This window comes from Pelophylax lessonae (genome assembly GCF_965119305.1).
Source record: "Pelophylax lessonae genome assembly, chromosome: 10".
NCBI classification, from domain to species: Eukaryota; Metazoa; Chordata; class Amphibia; order Anura; family Ranidae; genus Pelophylax; species Pelophylax lessonae.
Window position 1 is genome coordinate 36,434,134 of NC_138777.1, and position 14,777 is coordinate 36,448,910.

Below are 14,777 nucleotides of genomic sequence, written 5' to 3' on the forward strand. Positions count from 1 at the left end.
CATCTGCGAGCACAATGTCTGACCTCCTGAAAGAATCCGTAGCTGACCGATATTGCCGGGACCACATCCAAGGCATGCAAGGCAATTTCCTTCGGATGTTTAGGTCTGGGACAGAAGGCAACAAAGTCTTCATTCAAATGAAAAATCAGAGACAACCTTTGGAAGGAATGACGGACAGGGGCAAAAAAACCCCTGTGAATCACCAGGTAAGGTGGACAAGATAACGCCACCAGTTCCAACCCCCTGCGCACAGATAGCCACTAAAGGCCACCTTCTGGGACCACGCAAGCAGGGGGAATATCCTGAATATTTTCAAAGGGAGGCTTTTTTAGAGCTTAAAGCACCAAATTAAGATCCCAAGACAGCAACAGAGGCCGCACTGGAAGAACCAAAATGTCGGACACCCTGAAGAAAAGGTATGCCCAAGGGAGTGTGTGGCCAAAGGTCGTTGGAAGAAGACCGCCAAAGCAGACACCTGCCCTTGATAGTACTCCAAGCCGATTTCTGTTCAACCCCCCCCCCCCCCCGTTGAAGATCAAGATCCGAGCCACCAAGAAGGAGCGAGGAAGAACCCCAAGAGAATCACACCACGCAATGGAAGTTATCCACGTATGATGGTAGATCTTCCTAGAAGTAGATTTCCTAGATTCCAACTGGGTAGGAATCACCGACTCCGATAAACCCCTATCCATCAGCACCTGGCGTTTAACAGCCAAGCAGTCAAAGCCAGTGACTAAACCAGGATGAAGATCTGTCCTTGGGACAGCAGATCCTCCCTGAGAGGAAGCTGCCAAGGGAACGTCCGCGACCAGCCACACCAGATTGGCGTACCAAGCTCGGCAAGGCCAGTCTAGAGCCACTAAGATGACGGCAATCACTTCTGCCTTGATCCAGCGTAGAAGTCATGGCAGGAGCTTAAGAGGGAAGGCATAAATCAGACGATACTGACCCCACAGGGCCACCAGTGCGTCTGTGGCATCTGCCAGAGGATCCCTTGACCGATCCACAAACTTCTGCACCCTTCTGTTGAGCCGAGACACCAACAGATCCACCTCAGGGGGTGCCCTACCAGAGAGACAGCTGATTAAACACCTCCAGATAAAGGGACCACTCCGTGGTCCAACACCTACCAAATGAGGTAATCCACCTGCCAATTTTCCACCCCCAGAATGTGTACAACGCAAAGGGCTGGAATGACCCGTTCTGCCCACCTTAGAATGCCGGCTACCTTCAGGGCCACCAGGACACTTGTGCCCCCTTGGCGATTGAAATAAGCCACGGCCGTGGCATTTTCAGATTAAATGCGCACTGGGCATCCCTGAATACGATCCGTCTAATGATACAAATACAGTCTGATCGCTCAGGGTTCCAAGACATTGATCGAAAATCTGGACTCTTCCAGTGGCCAGATCCCCTGAGCAGAATGCTTGCAGAGGACGCCTCCCCAACCAGACAGGATGGCATCCGTGGTGACCACTGTCCAATACAAGGGGAGGAAGGAATATCCCAGCCGAAACACTGGAGAACAAAGCAACCATATCAAGAACTATGTGCTGACTTAGCCAGATCTGATTGTCCAGAGACTGCAGAGTCTTGTCCCACTTGGTCAGAAATTCCCTTTGCAGGGACCCCATATGAAGCTGTGCAAATGGAACCGCCTCGAAGGTAGACACCATCAGGGTTTAGTACCAGCATGCAAGTCCGAAGTGATGACAATTTGTTGGACAGCAGGAGGCAAATTGCAGCTTGTAATTTCTGGAGTGTGTCCAAAGGAAGGAGCAGTCTGGTTAAGGCCGAATCCAGAGTCAGGCCCAGATAGTCCAGCTTTGTGGATGGAACCAGAGCAGACTTCTGAAGATTCAGAATCCAGCCGAACTCCCGCAGAGTTCATATGGTGAACGCCAGGTTCTCCACCAGAGCAGAGGAAGACTCCGCTCATAGGAGATCGCCCAAGCAGCCCAGTACCGCGATTCCTTTTGCATAGCAAAGCTAGCACCAGGGCTAACCCTTTTGTGAAGACCCGAGGAACAGATGCGAGACCAAAGGGTAACGCCATAAACTGAAATGCCCCTCTCCCACAGCAAGCAGAGAAAATGCTTGCGACTGGCACATATTGCAATGTGTGAAGGTAGGCATCCTTCATATCAATAGAGGCGAGGAAATTTCTGACGCAGGGATGCCACCACCATTTGAATAAGCTCCATGCTGACCTTCTGTACCCTTACAAAGCAGTTTAGCGCCTTAAGGTCCAGGACTGGACGCACTTTGCCTTCCTTCCTGGGAACGGAACAGGTTTGATTAAAAAAATCCCTGAAAACGTTCCAAGGTTGGAACCAGGACAATCACTCCTTGAAGGAACAGGGCTTGTACTGCCCCAAACAGGCCCTGTAAGCAGTCTGGGGACAGGTGCAAGTTGGAAGGAAAAAACCTCGCCGGGGGACAACAGCGAAACTATTTTGTAGCCGGACTGAATGACTTTGTGGACCCACTTGTCTTCCACCTAGAAAGTCCACAGCGAGTGAGGGCGCACCTTCATGCACAAGGAGCCTTGTCTCCGGTTCGGGAGAAGCCTGATCTTGGCTTGCCAGACTAGGTTAATTTGGATCCTCCAGAAGAGGCCCCGAAAAGGTGTTGAGCCCTTGTCAGTCTACCCTGAGGGACGGAAAAAAAAAAAAAAAAAAAAAAAAAAAAAAAAAAAAAAAAAAAAAAAAAAAAAAAAAAACTTATGAGCTGAGAAGGCCCACGTCTACGACCAAGTTTCCTTACCTATCGTAGCCTGCGGACGAAACTTCCCCCCCATGAGACCTTTAATGATGTCATCCAGGGTAGCTCCAAACAGGCGATCGAAAAAGGGAGATCAGTCAAGGCCCGTTTTGAAGTCTGATCCACAGACCAGCACACTTGAGCCAAAAGACACCCCAAAGGACCACTGCCAAAACACAGGAGAGCCATCAGCCGCATCCAAAGAGGCATCACAGATAAACTGCAGCCCCTGGACCAGCTGGTCTGCCAGCTCTGCAAAGGCGGGGGGGGGGGGGGGGGGGAAGGTCACGGTGTAGCAGCTTACCCCCACTCAGTCAGAGTTTGTGACACTAGGGCAATGGTGATTACTGGCCTCATTGCAGAACTAGCAAGAGTGTACATATGGCGGCCACAGCCTACGCCTTCCGGTCAGCCGGATCCTTAAACCCGGGTCTCTTCAACCTGAATCATGGTTGACTTGTTTAATCTGGAAACTGGAGGGTCCACCACTGGTGGCACAGTCCACTTTTTAAGGAGGGACTCCTCATTAGGGGTAATGCCTAGTAAAGCGCTTCGGGACCCCACTGGGACTCTCTGGTCGTCCCCACTCTTCAGCGACAATTCTGTCAAAATAGGCAGGGAAAGGAAACCCCTTGGACGCTCAGGATACTTGCGAGTGCTAAAGGGCACCTGCGCCTCAGTCGCAGCTTTAGCTGCGTCTTCCATCTTCAGGTTCTCATGTACAGATACAATCAGTGCATCCACTAACACCTTTTCATGCGCGGTCGTAGACGTTGAGGAATCATCCTCACTGAGGATACCAGGCACGTGCTTGCAGACCCAGCAGGGTGACTCATGTCCACCAAATCACATTCAGGATCCGATGAGACAGATGAGGCTTTTTGCTAGCCCGTCGCCTGCAAGCCACCTCCACCTGGGACACAAGGCACTCCAGGACCCACCGTCAGTGCACGGATGGATAGTTGGGACCCGGAAGGCCCTGCAGCCTCAGAGAGGGGATCTGGTGGGGAAATGTGCTCCAAAGACTCCATAAGTCACCAGGGGGAACCCACAAAAAAGTGTAACACTGCTAAGGGACAACACCCACCGTGCTTGCAGCACCACCCGGTCGCCATGCACAAAGCACCAAGCGATTCTTAGCAGAGAAGGAGAAGGCCCCACCAGACTCCCCACCCTTGCAGAAATAGGCACCTGAAGCCACCAGGAGAATCTGCACTACATGTGCCGCGATCAGGAAGTAAAATGACCCAGGAGTCAGCACCAGGGGATAAAGAGGGGCTCCCACTGCATAAATTACTGCCAACAGGGCGTTGTCATGACCGCCGCTATTTCCAATAGCAAACCACAGGAAGATAGCCGCCGGACTACGCAAACATGTTGCTGTGTATAGAAACATGCTACAACAAAATGGTGGCACCACAAGGCTTACAGGGACCCAGGATGGAGACCAGGCCTCAAGGACAGATCAAGAAAGCGAGGGGGGGGGGTTGGCCTAGCGGTAGCCCCCACCAGGTACAACCCCCCCCCCCTCCTCCACACAATCGTGCGGTCATCGGCAGGCCTATGACTAGACCAAAACCCTCCAGGACAGCTATTCACCATACCAGGAACCAGGCGGGAACCCTGTGGGGGGAGCTGACGGCCAGGAGGAAAGCTGAGACTCGGACCGAGACCCCGGTCGTTTGCGACCTTGCGAGCCGTTTTAACTTGCAGGCCAGCCCCCGTCCAGTGGGGCTAGGTCTCGGAGGGCATATCATGGAGCTGAGGTCTGCGCACACTCGCCAGACTGGGGTGACATCTGGATCTAGATTAGGGATAGAACAATATGGTTTTTTTCAGGGCCATACCTATATTTTGGTCACAACATATCGGCCGATATTTTGAACATTTAAAGTTCTGAAAAATAAAAACAATTTTTGACACAAATCTGGTACTGAACATGTTAATTTGTTTAATGCTTAATGGCTGGCTGCCACAGCACCTGTGGGTGGCTGGCTGGCACCGGGCTGCTGTGGGTGGGTGTATGGCTGTGACACTCCCGCGAGACTAGTCCCGACTCCAGACGAGGCTGTCCAATGTGAGGGAGGCGGCAGAATGACGTCACAAAAATAATCGGCCTGTTCCGGGGCCGATACCGATTTATCGGGGAAAGTGCATATTGGCTGCCGATAATCGGTCTATTCCTAATCTAGATTGTCCAGCCTGTTGCCCAGTCCACCAGTTGATTGTTGATCTCACAGGAAAGAAAAAAAAAAAAAAAAGTGTATCTAAAAAAATTTTTTTGCCAGGACCAAAGATGCCAGCAAGGAAATTGAGCCCTTACTCTTGACTAGGCAAAAAAAAAAAAACCACTGAGTGGCTATAGCAGAGAGGGAGTATACCCCCCTGGGACTGCCCATGGGTGTAGCCAGAATTATTTTCTGCCTAGTGTCCTTCTCCTGTAGGCGGCAGTATAACCTAATGGTTATGAATAGCAGGAGCTGTGTCCGTCAATGATCAGAGAAATTGATTTTATGGTAAGGAGGAGCAGGAGCTGTGTCGTTCAAAGAAATTTTTTTTTTTTTTTTGCATTGCATTGACATACATTATGTCCGTATATCATCCTCAAACGGATGGGGTGATATGCGGACCTGAAGATACAAGTGTCAACCATGTTTGTAAAAAAAAAAAAAAAAAAAGTGCCGAAGCGGATCACAATATGGTCCGCTCCGTGTGAAAGATCCCTACCTTGGAAAAAAAAAAAAAAAAAAAAAACCCCCATTGTAGAATACAAATTTACTGTATTACTGTGTTTTAGTAGACCTGCAGTCACATACTTTACTGTTAGAAGGCATCCCATATCAAGCACAAGTGTTGGACCTGGCATGTTTAAAATGACCACCCTTTCCTAGCCTGCAGCTATACAGGGGACAAGAGGTCAAAATCAAGTGAAATTCGAGTGCTTAAACACAATACATTTTTATATATAGATCTATATCACAAAAAACAGCTTTCTTTTTTTAAATTAAAAAAAAACAGCTACTTCTTTTCCTAATCTCTGCCCAAACTTTGGCTTTATGGGGGAAGGGGAAAAAAAATAAAAACCCCACCTTAGGTGAGATTATTCTCACTGCGGTAATTTCCTTACTTCCCGTCATCTCCCCCAAGACAGAAAGTGAACAAAACAACAGGCAAGATTTTAGTTTTGCCTTTAGTCAATAAAACATTCTGGCTATACATACATTAAGTCTGCAATGCATTTAGAGAGAAAAAAAAAAAAAAAAACAGGGGTTCCATTCTCTAGAATTGTAACAAAGTAGGTTTTACTGTTCCATCTGATTTCTAGAGAGGGGACACTGTGTTCATCAGTAACAATAATGCTGAGGGAGCAGAGGCTGGCATAGATCCCAGGTCACTGCTGACTAAGGAGGTGCCAGAAAGAGGCAGAGCTGCCCAACTGCAGACAGCTGGCACATAACTATTCTATGGATAGCACTTTAATGATTAAAGCTGCACTGAGGCAAATGCACAAGCCAGCTCAGCGATGTGGGTCATTTTAGGGGGAAGTAAACCAGACACACAGCAAAAAGCTCAATTATTAGCAAAAGGCTTACATGTGGTTCCGCACACTGGCTTGTCTCTTCCATCCAAGACATCCCAGAGGTGCATTGAGGCCTGTTCATATTGCTCACCCAACCTGCAAACATAACCAACATTGGATTGTTCAAACACACTGCTGACTCAAAATACTGATAACTATATTAAAGTGGAATTAAAGGCACAATAGTCACATCCTGAAGTCCACGAAGGGTCCATCACTGGCATCTTCTCCCAGCACTCTGCCCATCTTGGGCTATTTTGATTGGCTGGTGCATACAACTCCTGTGTTATGTGCATAACTCCCATCTTCCTGCTGGCACAGTCCCTGTGTGCCAATGTAAACTAAGCCGAGCACATGCAGCTCAGTTTGCATGGCACAGAGGAGAGCGAGCAGGCAGGTTTGTTTTATGGCAAAAAAGACAATGCATGGCAGCCAACACCAAAGTTGTTCAAAGGATAAGTTCACGTAAAAAAAAAAAATAGACAGAAAGACTCATACTACAACAGCAGAGTGGTAGTTCTTAGGCTGCATTCACACTTGAGCGTAGCGATTTTACCACGATTTTCAGGCGTTTTTGGAGGCAGGCATTGACATCTATCAAAAACGCTGGTAATCAGCCCAAAAAGAAGCTCATGTACTTTCAGCTACAGGCGTTTTGCAAAAACGCTCAGGTGTGAACAAGGGCCATTTAAATGAATTGGGTTTTACTTGTTGGGCGTTTTGGAACGTTTTTTTTTTAGCGTTTTTGGAGCTGAAAAACACTCAAAACGCCCAGGTGTGAATGGAGCCTTAGAGAACTACAAGCAGACATCCTCAAAAGGATGTCCATACTCTTTAGTTCATTCACAGATCTTAGTGAATGATGCGTCTGTGCGGGCGCACCCCTCGTGGCCACACGGTTTTCAAAAAGTGACAGCTAGTACGGGGAACTTCTCCCCATACTGCTGTCACAAGGAGAGAGGGCAGCAGCTGCAGTAGTGAGAACTTTATATCCTAAAAATAAATGAAAAACGGGTTGAACATGTAACATGTTCCCAAAAGTGAACTTTATAATGAATACCCATTAAACACCTGCGCTCAGTGACCCCAAAAAAAAAAAAAAAAAATTAACTCAACGACCAAGAATATCAGCTTCTGTGTGTAACACCCAATGTGCTTGCATAATATTTCATCCTTAATCACAGCACTTAAACCATCCACCACAAAAAACAAACCATATAGTAATTTATAAAATCCCATATACTGCAGCCTTAAAGGTTCGCCCTATAGCAGTTTTACTGCTACAGGAGGGCAGCACCCCTGCCCCAGATCACACACTTATCCTACATACACACACGATCCGGCTCTTCCGGGTAGGGACAGGAGCCCAGCGGTGGGTACCACGGACTTAAACAGCCGCTGGAACCTGACGATTATACAGCAGAGGCAGGACGGCGATCTGCCTACGTAAACAAGGCAGGTCGTTCTGACAGGAGGGAAGGCATGGATCCTGTGTCTCCTCAAAGCAGGGACTAGGATCCATGTCTTCCCCTAGTAAAAAGCACCTCACAGTTTATAAAATTCCAGGCTAGGCACACAATTAACTTTTTGATCACCACCAATACCACTAAAAATAAAATCCCATAGTTTGTACATGCTACAACTTTGAAGCAAACCAACCAATCAGTAAACGCTGATTGGGATTTTTTAACACAAATATGTAGCAGATTACATATAGGCCTAAATTTATGAAGAAATTTGATATTTTAGAGCAGAAAAAAAAAATTGGGTTTCAAAAAGTTTTATTTTAGAGCACAAAAAACAGAGGTGATCAAATACCCCCAAAAGATAGTTATTCATGGGGAAAGGAAGGGGGGGGGGGGGAATAGGGATTTTTGTTTTGCCGTAAAATCCTTCTCCGATGTTCATTGGACGGACAGCTCCAGAATCTTCGTGACCATTGGGTTATACTGCCCCCTACAGGAGTAGGACACAAGGCAGGAAAAAGCTTTATCACGCCTATGGGGCAGTCCCAGGGGATATACTCCCACTTCCTGCTATAGGCATTCAGTTTTGTTGCAAGCAGTGTCAGAAGAAAAAATAACCCAACTCAATAGAGGGGTGGCCCTCAATCAAAGAAAAGGATTTTACGGTAAGACCAAATCCAATTCTTTCGTTCATTGCCTGACCGCTACAGAATCTTCTTGGACATCCCAAAGCAATGTCAAACATGAGGGGTGGAGAAAAAAAAAAAAATTCTCAAAAGGCTAAACCTAACCAACCAGGTAACAGAGCTCAACCAGGAAAAACTGAAGTTCACCTGAAAATTCACCCTCAAAGAGGACCAAATCCTCTCAAACAGCAGCCTGCAAAATTTTGCAACCAAACAGCATTAACAGATGCAACACATCCACTTTGTTGTAAAATTGTGAAAGTGTGCACAGGTGGCCGCCTTGCAAATCTGCGTCATTGACGGCTGAAGGTGGAAGGCCCAGGAGGTTAAGCGCCCTAGCCCGGAGCCGAGGTCGGTTCACATCCCCGGACTGGGGAAACTATAAGGATCTAGATTCAGAATATCCAGTCTGTTGCCCAGTCCGGGGGGGGAGCTAGAACCAGAGATCCCAGCAAGGAACTAGGTCCTTACTTCTGCCTAGGTAGAAAAAAAAAAAAAACTGAATGCCCATAGCAGGAAGTGGGAGTATACCCCCAGGGACTGCCCTATAAGCGTGGTAAAGCTTTTTCCTGTCTAGCGTCCTACTCCTGTAGGGGGGGGGGGGGGCAGCATAACCCAATGAGGATCCCTCAATGGAGTGGTAACATGTGTAATACAAAAAAATATACCGCCATAGCGTAAAACCAAAAAATAAGTGTAAAGAAAGGACACCCAAAGTGCATTGAGAGCACCAATGCTCCCGTAGTGAAATAAATGTGATAAAGGATGCCACAGAACCCCAGTAGGTACTCCTTACCAAAATATAAATGAAAAATAGCAGATACACCAAAAAGGGGGGAAGGGGGATCACCCCAATAGGACAGCAGCTTACCACAAGGATGAATATGGAGAGCTTATATAAGACTGGATAGGTGTGACTTGAACATGCAAGCAAGTGGGGGGAACACCTCTGATGGATAAAACACCCTTACCGACTCCCGATGATAAGGAGGCAGGAGGGATATGTATGGAACCGATCCGTTGTGTCTCCTCACTCAGATAGGGAACTCAGATAGACGGTATTGGATCAACCCGCAATAGGAGGAAAAGAAGGTTGTTCCCCCCACTTGCTTGCATGTTCAAGTCACACCTATCCAGTCTTATATAAGCTCTCCATATTCATCCTTGTGGTAAGCTGCTGTCCTATTGGGGTGATCCCCCTTCCCCCCTTTTTGGTGTATCTGCTATTTTTCATTTATATTTTGGGAAGGAGTACCTACTGGGGTTCTGTGGCATCCTTTATCACATTTATTTCACTACGGGAGCATTGGTGCTCTCAATGCACTTTGGGTGTCCTTTCTTTACACTTATTTTTTGGTTTTACGCTATGGCGGTATATTTTTTTGTATTACACATGTTACAACTCCATTGAGGGATCCGCGTTGGAACCTGGTAGTCCACCTGGACCTCATCCCTAGGACGTATTTTGAACATATTGATGGGCCTTTGTTTATCTTATTTCCGGTAAGCGGTACCTGCACAAGTTACCCGTTTTTGTTTCCATATTCTGGACATTATTCGGATTCTTCACTATTTCACCATACAATCAACTTGTATACATCATCCACAGCGCAACTTATTTTATATTGGACATTTTTTGGGTGCTAGTCTCACTTGAGGTTGCTGCTTTTATTTTAATTTATTTTTGGATTAGCGCAATTGTTTCCCCCTTTTTTCTTTTTTTTTAGCATAACCCAATGGTCAAGAAGATTTTGGAGCTGTGTCCATCAATGAACGAAAGAGAAAAGTGCTGTGTGCTAATAAAAGGATATTATTAATTGACACTTTAAAGCCTCGTACACGCCACTAGTTTGGGTTGAACGAAATAAAAAAAAAAAAAAACAAACAGACAGCTCAGGTTGGAGCTGCTGTACTAATAATTCAAAGTTAGTACAGTACTCTCGTCTGCTGAGCTAGCCATCTTTTGCTGAGCCATGGTGCTCCGACAGGGGATGATCCCCCCCCCCTTCTGCCAGACACGAGGTGGTTGGCAGACCTTTTTCGGTAATGACCCTTCGACAGAAGCTGGCCGAAAGGCAGACTGGCTCCCATACACAGGGGCCGAATGTCAGCTGGCCAACATTTAGCCCATGTGTACTAGGCTTAAAGCTGCACTAGATTGGACAATATTTTATTTTTCAGCAATTTTGAATTTGGTAAAGTTTGTGGTTGATGGTTTAGCACTGTGCTTAAGAACTTATTTAACTTACAACACCACAATAAACCGTAGCACAAGACTACATAATAACTATTAATACACACAAAGGACCCAAAAGGCCAACCAGGTAGAATAAGTTTCCAAAACCCCATCCCGTTTATTCAGCCTCTGACTAGTGCTCTAGTGACTAGCGACTATTGACTCTAGTTCTCATGCCTGTGAAGTTAGTATGCAAAGTTAGGATTAACCCCGCAAACGCAGTTTGAGATTTAGACATATTTTCCTAAAACACGCATGCCGACTATTAGATTAATCTAATACATACCCTCCCCAATTATAATAAAAAGACACACCATATACCTTACAGACGGATCTCGTTCTGGCTCCACCAGTTTATAAAACTCATCCAATAAAGTAAGCTCTTCTTCCGACACCACAGGAACCCCATTTAAGCCTTGTTTCAAGTCATTGCGCACTTCTTCATCACCAAGTTTATCCAAGACAAACTGCAGCTCTAGCGCCGTTTTTAAACGTTTCTGTTCGGCTTCGTCACGCATGAGCTGTTCTCGACGAGCTGCCTTTTTGATGGTCTTTTGGATCTGAAAATGGAGTTCACATTTACTTTACATTCACAGTCACTTAAAATATGTCCAAGCTATCCAGAACAATCTAACTGAAACAGGATATATGTGGAGAGCTGTGCTTAGCCCAGTTTCCAACTCTGCTGCTGAACTGTACAGAAGAAATGCAGGCACATGGCCCAAGTAGTAAGCTGCACCTAGAAAGTAAAAAAACGCACAGCCCCCTCAATAAAAGAGCATGTGCACCAAGATCAATGATGCACAGGCTCCAAGCATGCAGAAAGGTGCTGCTTAGAAGAGCCTAATTATTGGCAATATCCTTATGAGCCATTGTCTGCAAACTGCAGCCCTTTGCACGCCTTTCTTCAGCCCTTGGGGCACTATTCCTCTCACTGACACCAACAATATTTCTAGCACTGATACCAACGATGGCACACTGTTCCTTCCACCTACACCAATGATAGGGCACTATTCCTCCTACTAATCACAGGCTCCATTATATTTTTTTACTCCCACTGACCACCAAGCCTGAGGCAATGTTTAATCCCAACTGATTCTGGGGCACTTTCTACTCCCACTCGCCTTAGTCTAACCCCTTTATGTCTGAAGGACAGTAAACTGGCCCTTTATTTGGAACATTTAGAGAAGCCAGTTTTAGAAGAAAGCTTAAAATTAAAAGCCTAAAAAAGGACACAAAGATATGGGGCCATTTTAGATTTAGTTTTTGCTTTAAAATAAACATACTTGCATGCTCCGTGTAACGGTTTTGCTCCAAGTAGCCCCGATCCTCCTTCTCGGGTCCCCAGCTGGCACTTTCCCTTGCTGAGTGCCCCCCTGCAAGCCGCTTGTTCTGGGGGCAGTTGTGCGTGTGCTCGCTCCCGAGCCGTCTATGGCGCACACACAGCATTGCACAGTCCTGCCTACTACTCACTGGCTGTGACTGACAGCAGGAGCTAATGGCTCCCACTGCTGTGTGTCAGTCAATGAGAGAGACCCAGGACAGCCAAGGCTCCATTGCACATCCAAGGATCAAGAGGAGGCTCGGGTAAGCATTAGCTGTGTGGGGGGGGGGGGGGGGGAGCAGCACAAGGGATTTTTAACTGCATACATAGAAAGAAAAAACCTTCACACTTCCAACACCATTTCACTCTAATGGCACCAATTCTATGCCTTGTGTGATCAGAATGCATTTCCTACACCATCATAATTCCAGTAACAGTATAGCCACCTGTATCCATCCTCCTGGCCTAGGAGCACTACAAGTTGAAGGATCAATTGATCATTTGAGATTAAATCAGTAAATGGAACTTCAACTCTTTAGGCTTGTAACAACTTCACAAGCAGCTTTTGCTTTGTTGTAATCTGACTTTATAACCCTTCCTAATGCAATAAAATGTGGTCACCTAAACAAGGTAAACAATCTATGGCATGATATTTCCTGTGGTTTATTCTCGCATACGGAAAGCAGAAGATGCTGCTAAATGATCTCTCCACCAACTCGCATGCAGAAATAAAGATTAGATATTAAGCACAGCTATGAGACTGCAGCACAATTCATATGCTCTGTTTTGGGAAAAACCTCTTCATTACAAAGGGGGTACTACACAAGTCAAAGAAAATACAAACACATCTTACATCTTGGCCCAATGCCATGAAACTTTTCTGCAGTTCTCGAGCAAACTCCATGTTGGTTACAACCTCCTGATATTTTGACACCGCATCCTAAAAGTAAAGAAAGCAAAAGAGAATGTAGATGCCGGTTATTTTTTTGGGATATCACAAGTAGAGGAAGCTGTGACAGTACCTTACAAATTCAGATTAAATAAGCTCTATTTAGAGAAAGTCAGATTGCTAAAACCTGAACTAAAAACTCAATCAGCACTACCCATTCTTAAAGGTGGTAGTCAACGGTTACACCACTTATACCTACAGGTAACCCTAGAAAAAGGCTTGCCCTGTAGGTACTGTGAATCTCTCTTAAACATGCACCGTTTATGAGATATTCAGAGTGCATGCAGCCGGTGACCTCACCAGCACTGTTAAGGTCCAGCATACAGTGGTGGACTTCAGAGGACGTGCCGTAACGGCTGCTCTCATGCGCATGAGTGACGTCATCAAGCCCCAGCCACTCACATAGCCAGGGGCCACTAACCCGGAAGCCCTCTCAGCTGTGACAGCACAGCGCTGGAGGGCTTCATTTTCAGGAAAGTCTGGTAATGTGATAGTATGCGACACATACTAGCACATCATATGACATTGCCTTGTAGGGGATTTTTTTTCCCCCCTTCAACTGCAGTTTACTACTACTTTAAATCCTTATGCTGCCAGCATTAGTAGTTAGATCATATTTACTTGCTTTACACTGTATTTAACGTTTCTTCAGTTGCTTCCTAGTTTCCAGGCCTAGGCACAGAGTCCTACATCTCAGGGCTCTGGGGGGGGGGGGGGGGCATCTTAGCCAAGCACAACCCCCTGCATGCAGGCCTGCCCTAGGGGCAGATGGGACACCAGAAGTAAATGCTAAATCTGTCCTTACTCAAAATGGGCACGGCTTGAAATGCTAGAGAGCATTTCTCAAAGTGATGGATGGGTGTTTGCTTTAAAATATGCAAACAATTAAAACCACATTTTCAGTTTGTGGGGCTCAGATGCAGTTTAGTTCTGTTTTATGAACGCCAACTCAAGGCAGAAAAAGGAAGCCTTACATTGACAATATGCAGTCTTAAGAAGCTTTATGCTCCGTTTCCACTACCGCGGCTACGAAGTCGTGCTACTTCTAGCGCGACTTCGTAGTGAAAGTTATTTGTGGCTTTCAGTGCGACTTGTCCCTCATTATAGAGGGAAGTCGCACTGAAGTCGGCCCTTAAGTAGTGCACAAACTACTTTTGAAGTCGCCGCAACTCAAGTCGCGGTAGTGAAAATGGGCCGAATTGAAATCAATGGCTTTTGACTTGCTGTGCGACTTGACAGGTGTCAAGTTGCAATAGTGGAAATGAAGCCTTATTCAACCTGTAGACAGCACACTGCAGCCCTAACGAGGACCACCCTTTAACACATTTCATTCAATGTGGGCTTGATTGAGGAGCTCCTAGTCAGCACCTTGAGTTGTAGAGGTGGTGAATCATTCTGTGGGCTTGGAGCGGTGACATTGTTCAACACCACTTACACTCAAGTACACCAAAATTACACCAATCTGTATCAAAGTAAATTACCAGTTGGTCCTGATTCAGTCGCTCTCCTTTGTTCATTCTGTCCTGGTAGTCGTCCAACTTGCCCTGTAAAAGAAGAAGTAAAATGAAAGCCAAGTACTAGATTTATGACCCTGACCAGACCTCCAAAGATGATAGGGAAGGCTCGAGGGGCCCAGGATAAGCCATCAGCCACCTCAATTTAGAGCCTTGAACATCTCTACTAAATATTAAAGGCCTATTTACAAGTAGGAAAAAAAAAAAAAACCCACAAACACAGCCCAAACAAAGTGGAGGTTAACCTAAAGTTCTATTT

At 46.2% G+C, this 14,777-nt stretch overlaps 1 protein-coding gene across 3 annotated transcripts in view; it reads right to left on the bottom strand.

Annotated features, from left to right (window-relative positions):
• Positions 1-14,777, bottom strand: part of CAPRIN1 (cell cycle associated protein 1) — a 73,460-nt gene that overhangs the window by 32,192 nt on the left and 26,491 nt on the right. For all 3 annotated transcript variants that reach the window (XM_082269809.1, XM_082269810.1, XM_082269808.1), the window contains exons 3-6: positions 14,486-14,548; positions 12,909-12,995; positions 11,053-11,291; positions 6,357-6,439 (exon numbers count right to left, since the gene is read on the bottom strand). In XM_082269809.1, coding sequence (XP_082125935.1) covers positions 6,357-6,439; positions 11,053-11,291; positions 12,909-12,995; positions 14,486-14,548 — 472 coding nt within the window. The remainder of the gene's footprint in view (positions 1-6,356; positions 6,440-11,052; positions 11,292-12,908; positions 12,996-14,485; positions 14,549-14,777) is intronic.